General features: G+C 48.9%; 1 protein-coding gene across 3 annotated transcripts; it reads right to left on the bottom strand.

Annotated features, from left to right (window-relative positions):
• Window positions 1–723: 723 nt before the first annotated feature.
• Window positions 724–9,108, bottom strand: NT5M (5',3'-nucleotidase, mitochondrial). 3 transcript variants are annotated; one of them, XR_014557792.1, is made up of 5 exons: window positions 8,053–9,108; window positions 5,773–5,873; window positions 5,026–5,086; window positions 2,978–4,058; window positions 724–2,661 (listed from the first exon to the last, which is right to left on the bottom strand). XR_014557792.1 is itself a non-coding variant. In XM_083711753.1 (5 exons), the coding sequence occupies exons 1-5, from the start codon at window positions 8,359–8,361 to the stop codon at window positions 2,299–2,301; spliced, it is 729 nt and encodes a 242-aa protein (XP_083567879.1). In that variant the 5' UTR covers window positions 8,362–9,090; the 3' UTR covers window positions 724–2,298. The 3 variants fall into 3 exon arrangements, 2 of the variants coding, with proteins under 2 accessions (XP_083567879.1, XP_083567878.1); XM_083711753.1 differs by having other exon boundaries at window positions 724–2,441; window positions 3,944–4,058; window positions 8,053–9,090; XM_083711752.1 differs by lacking the exon at window positions 2,978–4,058 and having other exon boundaries at window positions 724–2,441; window positions 8,053–9,099.
• Between the last annotated feature and the right edge of the window lie 1,429 nt (window positions 9,109–10,537).

The raw sequence follows: 10,537 nt of genomic DNA on the forward strand, positions 1-10,537 counted from the left end.
AATTCTGCTGCCCTACTCTAAAACCAGGGGGAGGGGGCAAACATGGCCCGCTGGACTTCTCTATCTATCCCATGGGACTCTCCCCAAGCCATATCCCCTCTCTGCAGGTCACATCCCTTCCCAGCTCCGCCCCACACCCTCCTTGAGAGTTTCTGCCTGGCTGGAATGTGTCCTTGACTCAGATGATGGCTCTTAGCCACCGGGGTGTGCAGAGAGTTGTGTGAGAGGGTAGGCAGGAACTGGCTTACCATACAAGGGTAACGTTCATATTTATTGCTCTGCCACCGCTAGCATGTGGCCCTTGAAAGGCTGGCCAGAAGGGAATGTGGCCCTCGGCCAGAAAACAGTTCCCCATCCCCGCCTGAGAGGAAAGATGGAAAACAATACAGGACTCTTGGATCGTCTGGATGGAAAACAAAGGTGTGTGTTTTGTAGAAATTAGCCTACTGTAGAAAGGGTAGATTTCCATTCATTTGCCAGCTGACAACTGTTGGGGTATCTCAGTTGATTGTGCACGAGACTCTTAATTTCAGAATCGTGGGTTTGAGCCCCACACTGGGCAAAAGATTTCTGCATTGCATGGGGTTGGACTAGATGATCCTTAGGATCCTTTCCGACTCTACCACTATATGATTCTATGATTTGCCTCCACCTGTTCCCCAAAAGATGCCCAGAAGAGCACATTTTCCTAGCTTGAATCAGCGCTGCAGAAATCCAAACTGATTCTAATTCTTTCAGATTTATTTTTCAACATGACTGTTTAGGAAAGCTGCTGAATTTGGGGGTTTTGAACCGGGAGAATGGAAACAAGAGGAAAGCGTCGAAGCACGGAATTGAAAACTTGAAAGGGCTGCCTTTAAAATACAGTGACGAGCCAATCTTTCCTTCCTTTCTCGTTTTGTAAAAGTCTCAAAACAGATTTCAAAAGCAGAACTTGAAAAATATTGCAGATTCACAGAGCCAAATTAATTCTGACCATTTGCCAAATTTCAGCTTGAGGGGGGAATCCTTTTTGCTTTCGTCCTCCAGGAACAATAAAGCTTTCTTCCTTGTGTGCTGTCACAAGCTTTTTAGCTGCCATGTGTTGGGAGGGAATGAGAGTGTCTCATGACGGAAGACCTCTGTCCAGTGTTGCTTGACTGAGACACAGGTCAAAGAGCTACATATACCACAAATGTTCCAGAAAGTTCCCTTCAATGTGAAGCTCAGACTTTGCTCCTATGGGCAGCGAGTGCGTAATGGTCCACCTGCTCATGAGCTGCCATATCTGTTTCAGGATATGGACCTCACATTGCAGTGTTCTCCTGCCCAAAAAATAAAATAAAAATTCCTCTGTATAGAGAACCAGCAGGCTAGAATATTTCTCCCTGGCATACTATTCTTCTACCTGGAGGGATATTTGGTGGGGTATGAAGTCCATTCAGTCTTGTGAGTCTATCCGCAAAATTTGTGAGAACTGAGGCCTCCTCACCCAACCTGAGATTCCACAGGCCTTCTTACGTCAGAAGGGCAGTTGCTTTGGCTTACATTGAGAGCCCAAAAGAGAACTTGGCTGGAACCAGGTCTCAGCTCAGAAACCTGGGTTTGTCGACCAGCCGCCATCTTGAACCATCAAACGCTACGACAGAGAGGATGTTTCTGGGAGTAAGGGTAGGGAAACTGTGGCCCTCCAGATGTTGACGGACTCCAACTCTCATCATCCCCAGCTAGCACGACCAAGGATGATGGGAACTGGAGTCCAACAATGTTTGGACCGGTGACTGGTTCCCCAACCCAGGCATTTCCCCTGGCAAATGAGCTACCACAGTTCACACACACACATTTTGGATTTTGAAGTGGCTCCCAGACTGGCCTGCCCCTCAGCTCATTTCAACGTCCTCCCGAAGCAGACTAAATTTCAGTCCTGGAAACGGAGGCATGTCCAAGATTGGGAGAGGACGTTGAAGATGGCGGCCATCTTTACGGAAGCCAGATATAAAGCTAAACAGTGCTTGGTGGGTGGTGAACACCCCTGGCTGGGCCTTCCTTTGGGATAAGACGTCTTTTGGACTAGGCCAAGCCAGACCCAGGAAGGGTACTTGGCAAAGGTCCTTTGGTGGCCCAGCTTTTGTGATGGCTCTAGCGGAATGGCCAAGCTCCTTTCTCTTGGGAAGCCTGCCCTCGTCTCTGGCCCCATAGCTGAAACCAAAGACATGTTTTTTCCTGCTTCTCCTCACGGGGCCAAGATGTGGTTTTCGGGCCTGCACCACTGATTCTGGCCTGTCGCCGGGCACGTTGAGGAGACTCTCCCAATGAGCTCTACAATGCCCGCTTGCTATCCAAGATGGCCTTCCAGTCGTCGGCCCACGAGTGCAGCCTCCGACGAAGAGGAGGCAGCTGGAGGTGCTTGTTGTGGCAGGCCGTGAAGAGGACGTGCTCCCAGCTCGGACTCTTCTCAGCTCCTGGAAGGCAAAGAAAAGAAGGAGACTTAGGACCTTTTAAACTGAATAACGCCTGTATGTGGGTTTTGTTTTTTTCAAAAAAAAATCTGTCACCTCACTGCTCTATGGAATCTAATAGTGGGGAATGAAAAGGGGAGAAGTTTCTAGTCCTCATGGGCTTTACAACAGCTGGTGAAGTCTCACAATCCACTAACAGAGGTCTGCGCTCCAGTCTGCAGAGCTTGTATACCATGGGATGGCAAGCTAAGGCCCGTGGGCCAATTGCCTTCTCAATCCGACCCGCAGACGGTCCGGGAATCAGCGTGTTTTTACATGAGTAGAATGTGTCCCTTTATTTAAAATGCATCTCTGGGTTATTTGTGGAGCCTGCCTGATGTTTTTACATGAGTAGACTGTGTGCTTTTATTTAAAATGCATCTATGAGTTATTCGAGGGGCATAGGAATTCGTTCTTTTCCCCCCCTTCAAAATATAGTCCGGCCCCCCACAAGTTCTGAAGGACAGTGGACCGGCCCCCTGCTGAAAAAGTTTGCTGACCCCTATTGTATAGGTTTCATGTTTCGTTTCTGTCCTCAAAGCAGAATTTTGAATTTCTGCATGGTAGACACAGTCCTGTGTGTGCTATATGCCTGTAAACCCCAAAGTCTGTCGTAAGCGACTTTGCTTATTTACTATGGTAGCAACTGGCAGGGAGCCATATAGTGTACCAGCCAACAATTACCTGCGGCCAGGAGCAATGTGATCGAAACATGCCTACTTGGATGTAAGTCCCACTGCGTTCAATGGGGCTTACTCCCAGGTAAGTGGCCGTAGCCTCAGGAGTGGCTGGATTATGTTTGTCGTGACACACAGAATTGCCTAAAAGCAAAAAACCGATATTCTCACAGCTCCTTCATGTCCCTGCCTGCCAATAACCTCTAAGCTCCTCTGTGTCCCTCCATCCCTGCTCCATTTAAACTCCTGCTGTTGTTTAAAACCATCATTTGAAATCCTGCTTCTCTTTCACTCCCCCTTCACCCTTGCCCTGACTTCATGCGAATCCAGGATTGTGATGCAGGCCTAAAATGGGAGTTGCGTGATGACAGCCTTATGTTTTTATGTCTATAGGAAGATACAAACTGAAGCTCAATCCAGATAAGGCTGAGACACTGTTAGTGGGTGGTTCCCTAGACCAGATGGATGGGAGGTTGCCTGCTCTTAGCTTGGATCTATTGGTAGCTTGGATCTATTGGTCTGGATCTATAGCTGGATCTATTGCTGTTGCTTGAGGTTCAGGTGGCCTCGGTGGCACAGAGTGTCTTCCATCAGCTTGGGCTGGTGGTCCAGCTGTGCCCTTATCTGGACAGGGATAACCTAACTACTGTTGTCCAAGCTCTGGTATACACATTCAAATAAATAAGCACAGTATGTGTCAATATTGAAGGGCTTTTGGGGCCTTCATTGCCTTGCACTTCCACCCCCCACCAGCCCCCGATGCCCTTTCCCTTCGGACAACCCCTTCACCTATTATATCAGGCCTGTCATCGATCAGCAGGTCGCCAGAGACCACCGTCTTATCTCGGGTGAGGACGATCTGTTCCAGAAACTCTTGGCCCAAGTGCTTCTCCACCCAGGCGTACTGGAAAGTGGAAAAGGAAACAGTGGAAGAAAAGAGTTTGTGGGCAGAGGGTGTGAGGAGGATGGAACTGGCACCGGCATGACCAGCAAACCACAATGACCAAAAAAACCAAAAATAAACCCCATTATGGGGAAGCAGGGAGCAGGAAGTGGAGCTTAACTTTGAGCCAAGACTTGGAAGACTCCAGATGGGCTGGGTGTCTGCACAAAATTTGACTGCAATCTTGCACTTGGTGCAATTATGGAACCAGCTCTCCACTACTTTGAGGCTGATCCAGGAGTCCGTGCCTTTTAATTGGCTTTTCATATCAGTCTTTTCGTGGAGGGTTCTACTTTATTCGTCACTTTAATGCCCTCTCCTGGTCTCATCCTGGCTCCCCGGAGTTTCACTGCAAATTTGATCACTTTATTTTTGTTCTTGATTTCACTTACTTCTCAGTATAGTTATATACCGCTTACAATACAGAACCTCTCTAAGCAGTTTACATAAAACGTAGCTATAAAATTGCAATGGTTAATATTAGGCAAGCGTCTTCGTTGTGATGTTTTTGACACTGGCTAGAAACCTTTATTTTGTGCGAACACCTCCAGACATAAAATTAATTGTGCACGTCTGTTGTTTTTAAAACTGTTGATGTTGCCTATATTTTGATCATTCTCTTATGCCTCCTTTTTTTCAAAGTCTGCTTTTACCACTAGTTTCAATGAATATTTAATACCAGGAAAACCCAGGAAATGTATTGGCAATTTCCAGCCAGGGAAAGCCTGGCTAAACAGATGGGTTTTAAGAAGGCGGTCAAAACACACGGCTTAGTTCCTGCCTCTCCAGACTGCACGTAGGAGGGTGTTCCCATCGGAAAGATTCTGAATTTCGTCACTGTCCTCTGCTCTGGGAATCCTTTTGATTGAAAGGCTGGCTACGAATTGTCTAAATGAAGAAATAGTAATAAAAATAATATACCCGTTACCTTTTCGTATGGGCAATACCGATACTTCTTGATTGGACTGGTGCATATGAACACATCGGTCCTACCATGACAGAAAAGAGAGAAGGTGAAGGAGGGAAGGAGAGAGTGGAGAAGAAGAAAATATAATCCACATTTGCATTTATTCATCTTGTATGGATTCTGGCCTTCCTGCAAAAAAAATAAATAGCTCAAGTGTGTTCTGCATAGATATAAGCAAAGGCTGCCTCAGATGGACCACTTAGTCCAGGGGTTGGAAAACTAAGGCCCGGGGGCCAAATGTGGCCCCCCAGGCTCATAAATCAGCCCGCAGACCCTGCTGCCCGCTCGGTCAGTCCCCATGCACTGCGGACACCTTGCTGCACGGGGACTGATTTCCACGATGCTGGCACGGTTTCTGGGCAAGCGGCCATGCTGGCGCAACTGCGGATTGGCTGCAGGAAGCTCCTATAGCCAACCCGAAGCCGTGGACGGCTCTGCGCAGGCGGCGACGCTGGCGCAGCTGAGGTAAACCCAGCACGGCCATGGACGAAGAGGCTGGGGGGCGAGTGACAGGTCTGGGCTGCGCCATGGGCATCGTGACGGGCGCATCACGGGGCTTCAGCAACCCGAAAATACTTAACTTGAAGCTACTTCAACCCGAGGTATGACTGTAATGAAAAGAAAGGAAGAAGCCCGGCTGGTGGAAGAGCAGGGGTGTGCCTGCAGTGGGGAAGCTTCTCCCTTGCTAATTCCGCCAAACATACTCACTCTTTTAACTCGGCCATCTGCTTGACAGCTTCCACGGCCCCTGGGAGCGGATCCAGTTCCAGGAAGAAGTTCTTTGACTCCCAAATGCCAATTGCCTTTTCCTGCAAAGAGTTTTGGAGCGAGAAGGTTGGGGAGAGGAGAACATTAGCCTGTTAAGTCTGCTGCCCTCTTGGCTGCTCTCCTGGACAACAGAATCCACGAGAGCAGCTTGAGCAGAAACATTTGAATAAGGGCTGCATACAGAGCACATTTAGAACACCTGACTTTCCTCAAAGAATTCTGGGGGTTGTAGTTTACCCCCTCGCCAGCCTGCGCAGCCCTCCCCGCTTATCTGATCAGTTAAACCAATAGCAGCAAGAGGGAACAGAATCGCTCTGCCCAGGCCCAGGTCAGAGTTAGCTACTCGCTGCTCGGTGGAGCTTGCACCCTCGTGGACTTTGAACACGCTCGGACTTTTGTCATTAATAAAAGCACAAATACGGGGTTGTGCAGCAGGCCTGAAACTTGGGTTCAATTCCAAGGCACTTACTTACCTGCCAGCCACATTTCCACTCTATGCAACAGGTGGGTAACAGCAGCCTACCTTATAGGGCTGTTGTGAGCATTAATAATAAAAAAAGCCTTGGAGGTGACTTTGCCTATTTAAAAGTGCTTGTTATTATCTACTACTCTAAACAAGTGCATATTTCTTTATTTATTTCTATGAGGTTCTACCCTTGAAGAAGACTTTGAAATTTCAACTGGTCCAGAATGCAGCAGCCAGATTTCTGCCTGGGGTTCCTATTCATATAACCCGTTTCAAAACTGTGTTCAGGTTGGTTTTCAGGCCCAGTTCAAGGAGACAGTGGCAGACTTTGGATTCTCAAATTTCAGCAGTGCTCTGTGTGGCACTAAAATTTGGCGCCCCCCTTACCTCTCACACATCATTGTTGCAGCACTGCCAAACCAGTCACACTACACTAAAACCGCCTCATGTCATTGTTTAAAGCCCTAAATGACTTGGGCCCCAAATATCTGAAGATGGACTCCTTCCCCACAGACTCTCCTGGGTATTCGGATCTTGGTAGTTCCATCAATCACTTGTAGAAACTCGGGATGGCAGCAGTGGCCCAGAAGAGGGCATGCAGCTTTTTGGCAGCTTTTGGGATGTGGAATTCCCTGCTCACAGAGATGTGTCTGGCACCTTTATTGTATGGTTTCCTTGACATGCTGAAGACACACTTGACCTAACCTAGGCTTTGACACACGAGATAAAATATCTGTACACATTCCAGGCTACTCTGCACCCAGTGAGCTGCCAGTACACATGACTTGGCCACAATCCGTACCTATCCTGTCATTTATTTATGAAATACTGTGTTTTGATGAATTTCCCCAGCAAACCAGCTTCAATCCAAATTGAGAAAAAGAACGACCTAGCTGTGTGGTAAGCCTGTACTGTGTACACAGCCATATTTTCAGGATCCATCCTTTTTTTTTTCTTTTTTTTTGGAAATGTTGTACAGAATGTTAATGTTTTGTGTTTCTTCCTCCCTCCTCCTTAAGGCATCATGTTTTTAATGGCATTACCCCGGTATGTTTTACATGTACCGTAAGTTGCTAGGAGACCTTTTAGGTAACAAGCGATTAATAAGTTTCAAAACCACAACAGTATTCCTACCACTATACAGTGGTACCTCTGGTTAAGAACTTAATTCGTTCCGGAGGTCCATTCCACTTTAGCTAATGGGGCCTCCTGCTGCCGCTGCACGATTTCTGTTCTCATCCTGAAGCAAAGTTCTTAACCCGAGGTACTATTTCTGGGTTAGCGGAGTCTGTAACCTGAAGCGTATGTAACCCGAGGTACCACTGTAATTTGTTTCAATATAAAATAGTGGTAACCTGCCCTGGAACCTTACTGTGAACGGTAGATAACAAATCCAGCAAACGATAACATCAAATTGCATTTGTTTTGCTCCAGCTGCATTTCCCTTTCTGCTTCTCTCTGGTCTCCCTTCTGTTTAATTATATACTGTAAGCCCCTTGGGGTTTTGTATTTACAAATCCCCTTGGAGATTTGTATTTTGCAAGGCACTGTGGGTGGTGTTGATGCTAATAATGAGCAATTTCCTTCATTTTACACCAGCTGCAATTCCCTTTCCGTTCCCTAGTGGACCTCCCTTGCGTCTAGTTATATATGGTAAGCCCCTCGGGGCAGAGATCTGTCCTCTTGTAATCTGCAAGCTGCCTTTACTGACATTATGTTGATAACAACAAACAACAACAAGGCCACTGACTCACGCTCAGCTCCGATTCCAGCTGCCCATACTGCTCCGAGACCCAAAACCCCCTGCGGTCCTCCAAGGAGATGTGGGGCTTCTCCGGATACTTGGCTCTGAACTTCTTCAGGAAGCCCCCCTCGAAATCCGCCAGCACCCCGTCCATGTCCACCAAGACCCGCAGGCGCCGGCGGCGGCCGGGGGCGCAGCGCGAAGAGGCGCTGCGTCTGCTGCAGTGCGCAAAACAGCCGGCGCCCGAGGCCAGGAAAGGGGCGCAGCAGCCGCGCAGGGCTGGCCGCGGGTGCAAGAAGAAGCTGCTCATGGCTAGCATGGAGAAGGGCGGGATCTCGCTCTTAAAAAACCAGGGAAGGACGCCGGATCAAGGCTTCCTCGTCGCTGTGCTCCCAAATCCCCAGCCTCCTTTTCTGCAACTGCTGCATCACGCCAGGTTTTCTGTCTCTCTGCGGTGCACAGATTTGGGGACCCCCACGAGGTCCGCCAAACCCGCAGATAATTGCTATTATTGGTGCAATTATTGCCGCTGCAGCACGGAGTCCTGCCGCTCCCTTCTTGCTTCCTCGCCCCGATTTGCAGCCAAAGAGGAGCCCCGGGAGAGGAGATGGAGAGGGCGGCGAGGGGAGGCGAGGGCACCCGGGCCGGCTGCGCAAAAGCAACGGCAGGGTGGCGCTCAAGGAAACGAAGGTGGGCGCGGGTCCGGGTGCGCTACGCTCGTCCCGCGCAAGATCCGCACGGGCTTCCTTCTCCTCTTCCCCTTTGCGACGGAGAAGGGCGCTCCGTGGGGCGCCGCCGCGTCCTCGGGGTGCTTCCGCAGCGCTGGGGGTGGCCGGGCGCGGCTTGGCGCTCCGGTGCGCGCGCCTCTGGGTTGCAGCCGAGCCGCGGGAGCCGCTCTCTCGCCCTCCTCCCGAGGCGCCGGCAGAGCAGCCCAACCCGGCAGTGCTCCGGTTCTCCTTCCCATCGCCCGCGGGAGGAGCTGCGGGTGGGGAGGGGGTTGGGGCTTGCGCTCCCGGCAGCTCCAAGCGCCGCCTCGCAGCAGCGGCATGTTTCCAGCGCCGGCCGATAAACGCGCGCCACCAGCTCCTCGCATGGGATCTCCTGTGTTCCTCCCCTCCGGGGTCTCTCCCCAGCAGTGCCGGATTTACGTATAAGCTAAACAAGCTCTTGGGGGCTCCAAAAAATATACTTCTTAATTGTATTTCACTATTAATATACTTCTTAATTCTATTTCAGTTCAGCAAATACTTTGATATTTGATATACTTTGTTATGTGCAAATGGCTTTGGATAGCTATTAGGTTCACAAATTACCATAGAGCATATATTCAACACAAAAAAACAGCGACAATTTGTTGTTGACAAAGGACAGCTGGACATATAATGGGCCCCATTACCTTCAGTAGTTTAGGGCCTCATCAAACCTAAATCCGGCCCTGGCAAGGATAAATACCTTTAAAGACAGTGTCAATAGCAAGCAACCTAAATCTGGCCCTGCCCCACCACCTCCCTCCTTGCGCTGGAAGTAAACCCAGGGGTAGGAAACACCTCCTCAATTGGGCCGCTTCGCCCACTGCAAAAAAGACAGCTGAGCAAGGTCAGCCGCACAGCGCAGCCTGATCCCATACCCTCCAACATTTATCCAATGAAAATAGGGACGTCCATTCTATAGTATTAGTATTAGTACCCCGCCCATCTGGGTTGCCCCAGCCCCTCTGGGTGGCTTCCAGCATGAATAAAAACATAATAAAGCAATAAACATGGTAAAACTTTCCTATGCAGGGCTGTCTTCTAAAGGTAGTACTATATAGCTACAGTACTTATCTCCTTGGCTCAGGAGTTGCATAACTCCATGCCCTCCAACATCACTCCGATGAAAATAGGGACGTCCTAAGGAAAAGTGGGACATCCCGGGATCAAATCAGAAACTGGGATGGCTTCTGTAAATCTGGGACTGTCCGCAGAAAGTAGGGACATTTGGAGGGCATGTGATCCTGCGTGTGTTTACATGGAAGAAAGTTTCGTTTTGTTCAGCGGGGCTTTCAGGGTGCATGAGGACTACGGGCAGGCTCAGCTCTGGAATAATCAGGTTCTGACGCCAAGATTCAACATGGTGTATACAATTAGAAGAAGTGGGCCTCTGAGCGTGTGCAGAATGCCTTTCAAGCAAAGGTTGATGAGCACACAAGCAGTTCCAACACTGAGGTGTCAAGGTGTAAAAAGCCCTTATTATTATTTAAAAATTATTAATCACCCTAAGGTCCCAGGGTGAAAGTCCAAGCAACCTAACTAAAGGTGCTCATATTCCTTGGTTGCCCCTGCTCCAGCTTTGTTGAAACTCAGTGGAAACTCCTGGAAGCATAAAACTGTCTTTCGTGATTGTTATACTTTGCAGAGAGTGCTGTATTTTATTGTGCAATAGCAACTACAGGCAGAACTAGCCATATCTTTAAAATAATAATGATAATAGTTGTGAAAGCCAGGAGTTATTTTTCA

The sequence above is a fragment of the Podarcis gaigeae genome (assembly GCF_964106915.1).
Source record: "Podarcis gaigeae genome assembly, chromosome: 14".
Classification (NCBI taxonomy): domain Eukaryota; kingdom Metazoa; phylum Chordata; class Lepidosauria; order Squamata; family Lacertidae; genus Podarcis; species Podarcis gaigeae.

Bases quoted from the DNA above. Each gene is read 5' to 3' on its own strand.
- NT5M (XM_083711752.1), bottom strand. From the start codon at position 8,361: ATGCTAGCCATGAGCAGCTTCTTCTTGCACCCGCGGCCAGCCCTGCGC. The intron at 5,874-8,052 runs GTGAGTCAGTGG...AACTCTTTGCAG, and splicing joins AGCTGGAATCGGAGCTGAGC to GAAAAGGCAATTGGCATTTG. The intron at 5,087-5,772 runs GTGAGTATGTTT...CTGTCATGGTAG, and splicing joins CAGATGGCCGAGTTAAAAGA to GACCGATGTGTTCATATGCA.